General features: G+C 41.2%; 1 protein-coding gene across 8 annotated transcripts in view; it reads left to right on the top strand.

Annotated features, from left to right (window-relative positions):
• Positions 1 to 14261, top strand: part of FBXL20 (F-box and leucine rich repeat protein 20) — a 69503-nt gene that overhangs the window by 16903 nt on the left and 38339 nt on the right. For all 8 annotated transcript variants that reach the window (XM_038385519.2, XM_038385517.2, XM_038385518.2 and 5 more), the window contains one exon: positions 2561 to 2622. In XM_038385519.2, the coding sequence (XP_038241447.1) occupies positions 2561 to 2622 (62 nt within the window). The remainder of the gene's footprint in view (positions 1 to 2560; positions 2623 to 14261) is intronic.

Raw genomic sequence — 14261 nt, 5'->3', positions numbered from 1 at the left:
CTTTCTAACTTCTGTCCTACTGTTATCTGGCTTGTCTCTCTCCACCCCTGCGCACGGTGTGGAATGTTGGTTCAAACATACTATACTGGCACAGACCGTTATGGGCAGAGTGGTCAGGTACACCTCTGTATTACTCTGCCAATAGGACTTAATCCAGAATCTCATTTCCTTACTGAGCAAGTAGGTTTTGTTGTAGGCAACTCACAGCTCCCAGAATGTTGACAATGCTGCTTTGGTATTCTGGTCATAGTCAGCCCCAAGTCCAGTACGACAAACTTGTGATTTGCACTATCGTTACCTGCAAAGCATCAGGTAATATAAATGGGTAGGAAAATAGAACTTGGGTTTATGAATCACTAACTGCTATTGAAAATTTTATCCTTGTTTCCAAAGAGCAGTTCTGATATCTGCTTGGGATGGTGGTACTTTTTATATATGAAAAGAAACCCATATTCTGTGGACTTTCGTTTACAGACCACCTGTTTCATTACCTCTGTCTGCAGGTGATACTTACCTAAGAGCCTACATATATGCAGCATGGTGGTTTATCGTGTTAAAATATGATGTGTAAGGACAGTTTGGAGTTTTCCTGGTCTACTGTAGGACTTTCAACATTCAGATGTCTTTCCTTACTTTGCCTTTTGTATTTCAGGAAAATAGATGTAGCCTATTTAAGACACGGGAGATTTCTGCTGTCCTTTTTTAACTCTTTTAATCTGATCCTCTGTCAACAGAAGAGCGACCTACCTAGTGGTAAAAAGAAAAGGAGTACTTGTGGCACCTTAGAGACTAACACATTTATTAGAGCATAAGCTTTCGTGAGCTACAGCTCACTTCATCGGACGCATTTGGTGGAAAAAACAGAGGGGAGATTTTTCCACCAAATGCGTCCGATGAAGTGAGCTGTAGCTCACGAAAGCTTATGCTCTAATAAATGTGTTAGTCTCTAAGGTGCCACAAGTACTCCTTTTCTTTTTGCGAATACAGACTAACATGGCTGCTACTCTGAAACCTACCTGGTGGTGTGTTAATGCTGGGTTTATTTGCTTTGCATCTATACAGCCAGACTGGTTTAGTGAAGCCCACTTTATCAGCTGATAAGAATCAACCTTTTCAGAATGTAATTTCACTGCTCATCAGTCTTGTTAGGCTTTGCATTTGTGGGGTATAACTTATCCATACACAACAGTTCTTGTGTGTGTTTTAGGAGAAAGGATAGAAACCTTGTTAATGAATGAAACTCGTTATTTTTAGACTTGTCTGTTTGCCAGGTTTGATATAACACTTTCACTGTCAGTTGGAAATGTGCTTCAGCACTACTGTATGATCGGTATGGGAAACTTGAATGCTTGATCCAAGAATACAGAGCAAAAAGGCTGCACACATCAGTGATCTAGGTATTCATAGGTATTCTCTAATTGCCCCTCCCCCAGGTTTAAGTGCATTTTTCAATGTGAGAAGTACTAAGCCTTTAAATACATTCAGATCATCCATGGAAGCACATGAGATTCTGCCTTCCTTATAAGACTTGTTAGTAACTAGAAAACTGGGGCTTGGCTAGTCTGTTTTTGATACAGCTAGTGAGGGGACTTTAAAATTGATTAGCTGATTAGCAAGCCCTTTTGTAAATTAGTGGACTGCTATGTCATTGAATAATCTTTAGGGGTGGGGGGTGAGAAAGTGTGTGTGTATCTGTATATGAGAGAGAGAGAGAGAGAGAACACTCTTGCTTACGTGCCAATGGAGAGGAATGTAGTATTTTCCCTGAGTCCTCTCTTCCCATTGCAGAGCTATGCAGATTATGCTACTCTTCAGGCCATACTTTGTGGTCACAATCCTGTGGAGGAGCAAGCACTGCTGGTGATTTTCTTCAAAGCTCACAAAAGCTGTTCCTTTATCCTTTCACTGCAATTGTACAGCATTATAGTTAGGCTCCTGAGTTGCAATCAGTACCTCCTCCTCATCTGCTCTCCTTGCTCTTTTCTTCACTTTTTGTCAAAGAAACAGAAGCCAGCACACACCCTTCCTGAGTCGCCATTGCCTGTACGTTGTGGCCCCCTGAGTGCCCCATTGTTGCCTTTCTTTCCAGTCCTTCTTGTTCCCTGCCCCCTGGCACTAGTGGCACAAGGTTGTTTGATGTAATGTGCCATTTTTCTCTTTCTGTGGAAAGGCCTGTGCTTTGATGCATCTTCACAGCACTGTGACGGAGATTGAAAGTCCCTTGTTAGCACCATATGCGATCAGATGCTCCTTCATACAGTAGGTTTCGGCCTGTAACACCCAACAGCCCCTCTTCTCCCAGAACCGTTTATAATTAATCCCTCTCTATCAACCCATGAAGCATTTTTGGCCCAATTGAGCAAAACTACATCAGGCATCAAATGCCAATGGCATACTGGTGCCCAGTCTGAGAACTTGAGATTTTAAGCACAAAGTTGGCTCTGTCACTGCCATTGAAATTGTTTTGTTAACCAGCTGTTTTGCTCCTAAAAGTAATGATTTATAATGAAAATACAGGGTGGCTAAATGGTTTAAACTGTTCGTTTGTTTTTGTTTGCAGATGTTCTCAAACAATGACGAAGCTGTGATCAACAAAAAACTTCCGAAAGAACTGCTGCTTCGGTAAGCTGCCTTTCAATTTGTGAAACTGGAGAATTTCTATGTATCTGTTTACAAGCAATAGCTAATTTAGCTGATTCATTCACAAGTTATGATCTTGGATTGCTTCAATTATAAAGCCATAAACAAACACTATACTGATCAAAGGCCTGCATTAGCCACAGTTTATGCTAAATATTTTGTTGTTGCTTTTTATGTCTTTGTGAAGTGTTAAATGCATTTGCTGGTCATCTGTTTTCATAGATGAAAAAGTTATAGATCTAAAAGGCCTTTAATAAAAAATAAGTGCTAGGTGTAGGCTAATACCTATACAGTCTAAAATAGGACACTCTCTCTGCCTATATTCTTTTTGTTAATGTGAAATGTTTCACCTGAAAAAAACCCACACAACCCCTTTCTCCCAAAGACTTAAAATGTGAGCAACTGTTGGACGATGGCCAAGTTTCCACTTGAGTACATTTAGTCGCAGCTGCTGTAAATAGTAGCTGAGTGCTCAGCATCTCACGGGATGGGACTCCTGTCATGGTACTGTGGAATCTAGCTTGTGTTAGTATCTCAGTCTATTTCTTATGCTGTGAGTATTACCTTCACGTTTACTACTGAAGTGAAAGTTTGGAGCAACATAAGTTTGGGCAGCTATTTTTCAAATCTGGAAACAAAATTCTCCCTTTTTCCATCTCTTGTTTGCTCAGACTAGAGCATAGCTTGTACAGAATAGTAGCTGGCAGTCTGTGCTGAGGATCTGAATTATTAAAATAAGCAAACTTCTTGAAATGCGTGTAAGTATTGCTCAGTGATATTCAAGATTTAATGGTAGTAAAGTCTTTGGAGGTGAGCCCTGGCCTCTGAAAAAAGCACTCGTCCATTTAAAATAAAATGAATAACAATTATCTGATATTCTGTAACGTTGTTACTTCTCACAATACCCCATTAGTTAGAGCCATAGATGTTGGGAAAAGCTTTCAAAAACACCTGTGTGATTTTAATGAAAATCATTGGGACTTGGGCTCTGAAGTCACTTAGTTGCTCTGGAAAAATTTACTTATATCATCCTTGTCACTGTAGCACCTGAACATGTAATTCACTAATCTTCCTTGAAGGGTAATGTCTGGTTGTTTACTGGCCACAGATTGGGGTGCTCCCACCACTCAAAGCACCAACTCAGCTACATTGAATCTTGCTCTAGTCGTTTGAGTTTTCATCAAGTGTATTGAGAATCACTCTTTCCAGAACCATCTCCACAGGCATCTCAAACCTTCCTAATACGGAAGTAAATCTTGAACTGAAATAACTGATAATTCTATAAAATGTTTAGTTCAAAACTGACAACGTATATTCTCCTTGCTGTTGTGGATATTTGTTTTTGACTTTGCAGTGTAGGCACTTAGCAAATGACAGTCCCTGTCCCAAAGAACTTATGATATAAAAGACAAGCCACAATAGGTGGATGAGATAAGCTGGAAGATGAGGAGGCTGGAGTAACAAATATAGGATGTCTTAGCACAGACTAGCTGTGTGTACAGTTCTGAGCCAATTATCACATGTAAGTGCGGCATGGGAGTGAGTGTGGAAGAATGGGTGATTGAGTGGCACCACTGGTATAGCGGAGGCAGGAGTCTATTCTCACAATAAGATAACTGGATGTATAGGTAGGTTTGGGTCCAGATTGCAAAGGGTTTTGATAAGGCAAGAATTTTGTCTGATGCAGTGGAAGAAAAGGTTCCAGTGGAGGAAGTTAGAAGAGATGACACAGTTGGTGACAAGCTAGAAAGATGTTAGTAGCAGCATTTGAATGGACTGGGGGGGGGCAAAAGGTTGCGGGCATCAAGGCCAGAAGGGAGTGGATGATCAGAGCTTGGATGAGATTTCTGGCGCTGTAGTCAGAATGGAAAGGTCTCAGAGGGGTCAATAAGCCCTTTCAGAATCTAGGGAAGTTGTTGCAAGATGTTAGGAGGAAGAGCTTTTTCTCTCTGTGGTCGTGTCTACTAAGGTATTTTGCTCTCTCAAAAAATTCCCACTTGTGTTAGTCAATGGAAGCAATAGTGCAGACAAAGATCCCAGGGCTGGATGCGTTTTTAGTATTGGAATGGTACTAGTAGTTCATCCCTTGATGTCACTTTTCCTTGGTACATGCTAATGAATTGTGTTTGTGTTCAGGATTATGCTAAATTTTGTTTTTAAAAGGAATAAGGAGCATGAGTTTATAAAAGTTAAAGTTCATAAGTAAGGATTTGGTGTGCTGGAATCCACCATTTGCATTCTGTGAAAATTAATTAGTGCAGATTGACAGTGCAGCCTTTGAAAGAGACTTGGATGCATTTATCTAGGGGGATCTCCTGTAAATGAATGTCAGTGTCTACAAGACAAAGACGTGTGTGTGTGAGAGCAATGCTGCTGGATAATTTCTTGTTCCCCAGTCTGGTCATTCTGAGGATGGTATTGACGTCTCATGTATGTGGTTGTGAAGTGAAAAACTGTAGTTGAGCCCATTCAGTTGTGGGAGACAATAGACCTTATCACCCACACAATGTAGAAATCTGTGAGACTTCATTATCATTCTCTCATCCTGCCTAGCTGCTGAGGTTTTTGGTGAAGACCTACAGCACTTTACATCTTCAAATGGTCTTTATCTAAACACTTTTGTGAATACATAGGAATGGATTCATTACCCTTTCTACAGATAAGGAAATCGAGGCACAGATTAATATTAATTAAAGTGTTCCAGGCTGGAAATAAGGCGTAATTTTTGACAGTGAGTAATTAACCATTAAAACAGTTTACCAAGGTCAATTTTTAAATCAAGATTGGATGCTTTTCTAAAAGACATGCTCTAAGAACTATTTTGAGGACGTTCTGGGGCCTGTTATATTAGAGGTCAGACTAGATAATCACAATGTCTCTTTCAGGTTTAGAGTCTGAGATTTCCATCCCCCTGCAGAATCCAAAAAGCTATGCTTGATGTGAACCTAGATGAGAGCAAATCTGCTAAATGTTTCTCTCTTGGATCCTGAGCAGGAGATTTTAAACCAATGACTAAGCAGTTCTGCTGTGGCTACATGGCCCACAATATTGTTGGAAATACTGACTTGACTCTTGCATTCTGTGAGTGTATCTCTTATGAGAAGCCCGTCGTACAGCATAATTATCAGTCTGTATGATCTTGCTGTCGAAAATTCCATTCAAATTCCAGGATTTTCCCCAAATATTTTTGTATTATGGTAATGTCTAGGGATCTCAGTGTGCAAATATAGAATAAGAGCACTGTCCTGAAGAGTTTACAATCTAAATAGACAAGACAGACAAAGGGTTCTGGGGACGGATGTAACATACAAGCAAGTGAACACAATGAAGTTTCACAAAAGCCATGTTGGTGCCATGATTTTTTTTTTTTTTTTTTTAAATTTTGCAAGGTGAGCTTTGTTGGGAGAGGATTATTTCAAGAGACAAGGAAGGTAGAGGTCACATTAAAGGGGGGGTAGGAAATCAGGGGTACATGGAAGACTGGATGCGAGGCTGGAGTAAAGAGACTGTAAGGGAAGGGGCAGGGAAGACTGGAGTGAACAGCCAATCAGCAAAAAGGGAAGAATGTCCACAACAAAAGCTATTTTAAATAGTACAACACTCCAAACGTGCCCCCCCCCCATGATCTCAGTCTGTATGTCCCTGCTTCAGCCACTTGTCTCTGCTTCGGCCCATCTGAGTCTCTGGCTGGCTACTCCCAGCAGTATTTGCTGCCATGTTTCTATGGCTGGAGTGAGGGGTGGAATGGCAGGTATCCTGCTGCACCAAAAGTCTCTTCACAGATCTGAGTCCAGGGAGCATTAGGGTTGAGGTACTCAGGCTGGCTCTCTGCTCCTCCCTTTCTTCTTCCCCTCCCCCCCAATGATATTTCTATACCTGCTTCAGCTGTTTCTCTCTGCTGCCGCCAGATGAGTTTTTAGGGGCTTGCGCCTATTTAAAAAATGTACATTTCCAAAAGAGCCAAACCATTAAAAGGTGGAATTCAGTTTATCACCTTCTCATTCCTGCAGAGCTGCCAACCTCTATTTGGACAATGTTGAGCTGCTTGGTTCGTGTAGCAATGACTTTAGATGCTCCCTTCCTGAGACAGGCCAACAGCTGGCTTATTGACTCTGAAAGGTGAATTCATGTTTCATTTTTGGCACTAGTTGTGGTTAATTTAGACATCTGTTTTGCCAAAGTAGCTGCGTGCCAATAGTTTCTGTACCATCTAACATGATGACATCGATAGTCCATTGAGAAAGGGCATTCATATATTAAGGCAAGCTGCCAATTGACTTTTGAATGTAGGCCAAACTCCATTGGGAAGTCTGAAAGAGTTTTTTCCTAGAGAAATGGTGGTATCTACTAGTTTCCTAAGGAATTTTTACTCCTCAAATATACATTTCTCTGGCTTGGTCTCCCTGGCCCTAAGGAGTTTGCCTTTTCCAAATTGGTTCACAATAAGGTCATGCAGCTTTAAAATCCTCCCCCTCGTGGTTTGATTGCCTTCTGTTCAGGCCCCGCTCTGCTGCCCCATAATCTCCTGCCTTGCCTCAGCACACAGCGCAGTGGCTTTGCATCTACCTCCATATTGATTTCTCCTTCGGTAGCTTTAATCCTGCTCCAAATGAGTGAAGAACAGAACACAATTGAATGGCTCACCTAGTAGAGGCTTAGCAAACCATAGTCTGTGCCTACTTGGCCAGGCCATAGGAACCAACTTAATAGGAAGGGAACAGAGCATGACTGTTTGCCAGAAGCTGGGAAAGTGCGACAGGGGATGGATCATGATGATTACATGTTCTGTTCATTCCCTCTGGGGCACCTGGCATTGGCCACTGTCAGAAGACAGGATACTGGCCTAGATGGACCTGTGGTCTGACCTAATATGGCTGTTTTTATGACTTGAATAGCCTGGTTTGAAGGTCAAAGCGATACATTGGATGGTAGTCTTTTGACAGCTGCATATCTTTAAAGGCCTCATCCAGCTCACCTTGAAGTCAAAGGCAAAACTCTGTGTTGTCAGAGGAAATGATGGTGATGATGGGAGAGAGTAAGGAATCTCTTAGTAAATCCTGACTGGATTTGAAGAAGTTAGAACGATATAAATGTGCTGGACATTTCTTCATAGAATATATTTTGGTGACTTGCCTTGCTGTAGACTGTGCTAGTACTACCGGAGCAGACAGTATTCTGCCCTTTCACAAAGCTTTTCTGAACCCCTTGGTCCTACTGTTGTTGAAGAATGTTCATAATTTGTTGCTTTCCAATGGAATTACTTAATCTCTATCATAGGAAACAGATTTGACTCAGGTTAATGCTGATAATATTTAGATAAGTGTCTGCCTCTCCCCCGCCAATGACTGTTTGTTTGAACAGAAATTAAATAGCATGAATTATATTCTTGCTGCCATTCCTCTGTGAGGAGGGAAAAGGCGAAGAACGACAACATAGCAGTCAAATTTCAGCAGATTTATTTCATCAAAATAAATATGCTGTGTAGAACTTAAAAGCAAAATGAGTATTTTCATGATTGTTTGAAATTATAGCTGATTTTTCTCATCCGGTAAATCAAAACTAGAAGAGTCTTCATGCAGATATACTATTAAATCTAATTTTTTTTTTACCAACTTCTCAAGGTTTGATTCAGACTGATAGCTATCTTTATTAACCTGGTAAATAACAATGTAGAGCTGTACAGTGAACTAGAAGGATGTTTTGTGTAACATTTTTATGCCCAGAGGCATATCCTCCAAAATAATTTGGAACAACTCCAAGAGGTGGCTCTCTTTAATAAATGAATGTTGCTATATGTAGGATCTAGGAAGGATTAGCTAGATCTCTTCCAAACTTCTGAAAGCACAAAATGCTTCCCTGTTGTACAGTCTCATTTTAAACCAGTCAAGGGATATTAACAAAAAATGTTTATTATGTTTTAAATAGAGTTGGATTATCTATGCTTGGGTTTTTATGTTCTGTTTCTACTGTGCAGACTGCATAATTCAGATCAGGGTAAGGAGAAGCCCAGTATTTAATTATGACCCATACTGTGTGTGTATTGGAGGAGGAACCCTGTTGCATCATTGCCTAGCTATGCAGGGCAACCTGTTTTTCCCCTCTAGCAGTTTCTCTGAGGAGAAAAGCCTGTTCTTGGAGTTGCATTGGAAAACTAACTTCAGGTCATTCAGCCTACAGGACATTCAGTGTGCTCCTGTGTTCTCTCCAGCAATTGTGAGGTGGTACAAGCTTAAGCCAAGTTGTGAAACAGCCAGTGTGCACAGCAGAGTAGTGACTGTTGCTGAAACAGTATTTTTTCATAGTCTGATTCTGCTGAGTCATTCTTTGGTATCAATGAGAAAAGACTAGGGAAAAAGTAGTGCAGACAGCATTTAGAAGCGTCTTTTTGCTTTTTTTTTTTTAAAGAGTGATCTTATTAGCTATTTTAAGAGCATGATTTTAAATTTGTTTGTCTTCCATGAACCTAGTCATTGTCAGGCAACCACTCCCAAGCAACCAGTCTAGCTTGGGCAGTCAAAAACCCTACAAGAAGAGTGCAGGGAGGTTATTGAGGGAGGTCTGGCTGGAGAAATGAAAAGTAAGATTAAGAACCCTGTAATCTAAGTATATTGGACCATATAGAGATGGACTTTTAGGATCAGGAAAACTTTTCTTGTGCTTTTGTGTTTATTCTGACCTCAGAGGTGTATCCTCAAGGGCGAAAGGGGCAATTGTCAGCCATGTTAGCATCCTTTATACCTTTGGGTAGCTGTCAAACTCAAAAAAGAAAAGGAGTACTTGTGGCACCTTAGAGACTAACAAATTTATTTGAGCATAAGCTTTTGTGAGCTACAGCTTACTTCAGCGGTACATCTGGTGGAAAGTGAGCTTGCCTTAAGATTTAGCTGTGGTTGTGTTCCTATAGACACTTGTGCTTCATGTAACAAGAATCCAGAGAGACCATAAGAGTATTTTCCTCGCTTCCAACATGTCCGTAGCCTTCACATGAGGGCTGATGCATTGGCTGATATCGTCCCTCAAATTAAGTATGACATTTGTATGCTGAGGATTTATTAAAAGATTTCAAACAAAGTATTGAATTCCTTTCTGAAAACCCAGTATTGGAGCCAAAGCTGGGTGTAATAATGAAATGCATGTTAGGACCAGAAAATGAAGTTGAAAAAAGCGGTCATACTTCCAATATGTCAGTATGGACCCTACAGCAAGTGTGCATGTGCCTTGTGCACATGAGATTGAAATTTTCTGATTAGCAGAGTTCATTGTCCTTCATGCTTCTGTGTAAGAGCATAAAGAATAAAGTGATTGCAACCTTCCCTCAGCTCCTTCTGACTACCTGTGGCAGTGAGATAGAACTTGGTAAGTCTTCTATCTGCTACTTTTCTTTTGACCTTCAAACTCCTCTTCTAGACAAGTTCTGTCATAACCAGTCCTCCTTCACCCCCGGCCCCCTATTTTTGGTTACTTCTTTAATTTGGACCTTCTTAAAACAGTGCAGAAAGTGGTCTAAAATTTTCATCTAGACTAGTCAGTCAACCTACCTTTCTTTTTCCCAAAACTATGCTCTGTGCTGGGAGATGAGAAATTGCACACCCTAAAAGATAGGAATTATTTTGGTGAAGTTCTATGACCTGTAACACAGGAGGTCGGAATAGATAACAGTGGTCCCTTCTGGACTTGGAATCTATGAATCTATATTGAAAGGACCAAACAATTCAAACTGTCTCCCTGTCTGTTTATAGCCATAGCCAGATGTTTTAAAAGTCAAGCCATCTCTTCACATAGAACATTGAAATGGATAATAGCGTATCTCGCTGTGTTAGCTGGCTGGTGAGCCTCTCACTCCGCCAGGACACAAGCAGTGTCCTCCATCTGCTTCAAGAATGTGCCAGTATCAAATCTGTAAGGTGGCAACTCACTGACCTATGTTAAACACCATGACTTGGACTTGGCTGCCAGGTGAGCAGTACTTCAATCGCGGTTCAACTGATTCAGCTTGAACTCCTCATTCCCACTGTCCTCGGGAGATGTTGCTTGCCAGTCTCCCACAATGGGGTCAACATTAACATTGAAAGGATGATAACTTACCCTGCAATAACTGTGGTCCTTCGAGATGATATAGTCAATGTGGATCCCACTGCCTTCTCTCCTTTCCCACTCTTAGAAATCCCCAGTTACACTGGCCTTTTTTATTGCAAAGGAACCGGGGGAAGGTTGCCTGTGCTCCATCTTTTATGCCCTTGGATGGGAGCATGAGGCAGCCCAGGGTGATGCACGGCCCCAACGGATCCGCTCGGGCAAAAAAAAAAATCATCTTGTGCACAAGAGGCCCATGTGCTCCTATCGCAAAATCCACTCGGACTCTGATTTCTTGAAGTGTTACAGTTACTGTAGAATAAGTAAGTGTTCTTTTCCCACCCTACTGTGGACTGGCTGCCAAAAGGGTATTTGCAGTGTTGTTGTAGTGTTGGTCTCAGGATAGGAGAGACAAAGTAAATGAGGTTGTATCTTTTATTGGACCAACTTCTCTTGGTGAAAGAGACAAGCTTTTGAGCTTCACAGAGCTCTTCCTCAGGTCTGGAGAAAGTAACCAGTGTTCAAGGTAGGTCGGATTGTTAAGCATAAGCATCATTGAGGTATGACAGTGGCTGTCTCCCTACTCATTCAAAGCTATCTGGCTACATGACTGTCCATACATGTGGAAGAGCCTGTTTATGTAAATGAGTGTCCAGATCACTGCGCTCAGCAGTGTTTCCGCCATGCTGTGTAGAAATTATGCTGGCTTGCCGAAAACAGAAGAATTATGGGAGTTTTAGTTTGACCCAAGCCACAGACTTCTGGTTGGCATTTCACAATGCATCGAGAAAAATCACAGAATATGTAGAATCCAGTGGCAGTACATTGCACCATGGGATATGTGCCCAGAATGCTGTGTGGGTATTTAAAAACAAAAACAAAAAACGCAGAGCTTTGTGCATACAATGATTCACAAGGGAAGTAACTTAAGACAGCATAAATAAAGCTGTGTAGAAGCACTCTTTTGCTGTAGTTAAAACGGGAAAATACACTGAAAAACCTTTCCCTGGTAGACAAGGCCTTAACTCCTTTGCTTATAAAACACTCAATGCTCTGCTGTAAGCTTCTTGTTGTTCTGTCACACCCATGCTGTGCTCCCCTCTCTTCTCTGTCCAGGAAAGAGCTACTTAAGAGCCAGTGCAGAGTTGCTGAGCACTGGAGGTCACAAGGTTAATGAAAACAAGGGCTTGCAATCCTACTTCCTACAGCAAAGCTAAACAAAATGGCTAACGAGGGTGACCTTCAGCATGTTGACAAATGAGACCTCCAGCGAGGCACATGTCTGTGAATTAATTTTTTGTCTGTCTTTGAGAAGTGGATGTGATGAATAGCTTATTTCCTTTCAAGGTAGTCAGCAGACATGCTTCCACTGATGATGATGTCTAAGTTTTTCACTCTTTCTGATAATGCTATTTGCTGTAGCATATCATGTCATTCCGCCCTGCCAGTCTCCACTTCTGAAAAATTTCAAACCCGTGGCTTTACTACTTATAGATTACCTTGTGCAAATAATTGTACTATCTTTGAATACAAAGTATGGACGTTAATGTTCATAAACTGCTTTGTGTCCTGCTGGTTTGTTGGCAGCAGCAGCCTTGATAACCCCTCCTAATTCTTACATGGTGTAAAGTGTAATTTGTCAACAGTACGTGTGTGTTCATTATTTTAAGTGCCTTTTCCCCCTAGCTTTACTGCTGACTTAGATGCAGAGAATAAATTGCACAATCCCAGGCTGTGGATGCATTTCACAATTAATATAAAACAGTTTCTGTAACACATTAGCCCAGGGATCTTGCCAGGCTTATAAATCATGCAAAGAAAAACAAACTACCCACAATATTTTCCAAACTCCGAGTGTTTCCCAAACCTTGCTTTGGCCCCCTTCTCCTGAGTTAACAAGACTGTCTTTCCACCTCTTACACCAAGACCAGAGGTTCTCAACCTGCGGACCTGGGCTGCTTGCGGCCCAATCAGCCCACAGCTGCGGCCCATGTGACCTCCTCAGGGCCATACAGATAATATTGGATGCGGTCCACATAACACGTTGTGGGACGCATATGGTTGAGAACCACTGTCCTAGACTCTCTTAGGGAGGGATGAACTGAGTCTTGCAGGATCTCCTTGAAGGTCACTGTATCCGGGCTCTCCCAAACAAAGGAGGTAAGTAAAGCCTAGAACAATGGACACCTTATCAAGAACACCGTGCTGCCAGCCCCCTCCTACTTATGCTAAAAGGCTGTTCATTTGAGCACCTCATGGTCCCAACTGTTGCGGTATCTGTGTCCATCAACCAGGAAGCAGTAGGCAGAGAAATTTGTCAATCATCCACTTTATATAAGGTACTACTCCACCCACTTCCTATCAGTCTTTGCCTCTTCACTCCTGTTTCTTTTCAGTTTTAGCTTCCTCTCTAGCCCATTTGGAGAAAGATCAGAAATTGGTGAGGCTTGGGAGTGGGAAGGAGTTTTCTGAAGTAAACTAGGGGTGAAGGAGGGGAATAACTTGCTGAAGGGTTTCCAGATCTTTGCCCAACTTCTACAGTGCCCTCAGCTCTCATCCCAGGTCCCTCCTAGTTCAAGTCTGGCAGTAATTATGACAGCAACTTCCTGCCGTGTTGAGGTGCATTGAGTCTTTAGGTGTCCTATCTTTCCTGGGTTAGCTTAATGCTCGGGAGCATTTATGTTTGTGAAGCTCTCAGTCTTCTTTGTGGCACCTTGAAACTCTTTGATGTGTATCAGCTACATTGTCTAACCATATTTCTCACTAGCAAAGCCTGCATAATAATCACAGCCGTTTTAAAATACTATCTAGATATTTCCACAATAAAACTAATCCTGTTATGTAAAAGGGAAAAAATAGATGCCTCAAATGTGTGCAAAAAATTCTGGGATTTAATAGTTCAATTGACCCACAAATCCCCTACAGCCACATATGGTAGACAAAAAATCTGGGGGCGAATAGGGTTAAATTAGTCACTGATGTTTCTAACCTTATATAAACACTTACTCCAGTAACAAAGGCACCTTGAATGAAAGTAAACGGGACATACCTTGTAAATAGTTACCTGTCAGAGTAACGAAAAAAAAGCTTATCCCCTTAACCCTTATATAATGCAAATGTTAATAAGTTTCCTTCTTCCTAAAAACTCTTCAATTTTAAATATTAATACACACATTTCATATATGCATGAGTATGTGTACTGTCTTTTTTCTTAACTAAATACGTCTTGTCTTTGCAAGAAACTATTGACCAAGTGATAAATTCAGTTTTATAGTTTTCAGAGTAGCAACTGTGTTAGTCTGTATTCGCAAAAGAAAAGGAGTACTTGTGGCACCTTAGAGACTAACAAATTTATTAGAGCATAAGCTTTCGTGAGCTACAGCTCATAGTTTTATAGTTGCCATCATGAGAATTTGCTGTTTAATGTCTTTTTGATCTCTATTTGATCCAAACTCCAAGTGTTCCCCAGCCATGCTTTTGCCCCCATCTCAGTTAGTCTGCCTGTCTTCCCATCTCTTACTGCTAGACCAGTGGTTCTCAACCGTGTT

The sequence above is a fragment of the Dermochelys coriacea genome, chromosome 27, assembly GCF_009764565.3.
Source record: "Dermochelys coriacea isolate rDerCor1 chromosome 27, rDerCor1.pri.v4, whole genome shotgun sequence".
NCBI lineage: Eukaryota > Metazoa > Chordata > Testudines > Dermochelyidae > Dermochelys > Dermochelys coriacea.
Note: the sequence above shows the minus strand (reverse complement) of the source record. Positions and strands in the feature narration are given on the sequence as shown.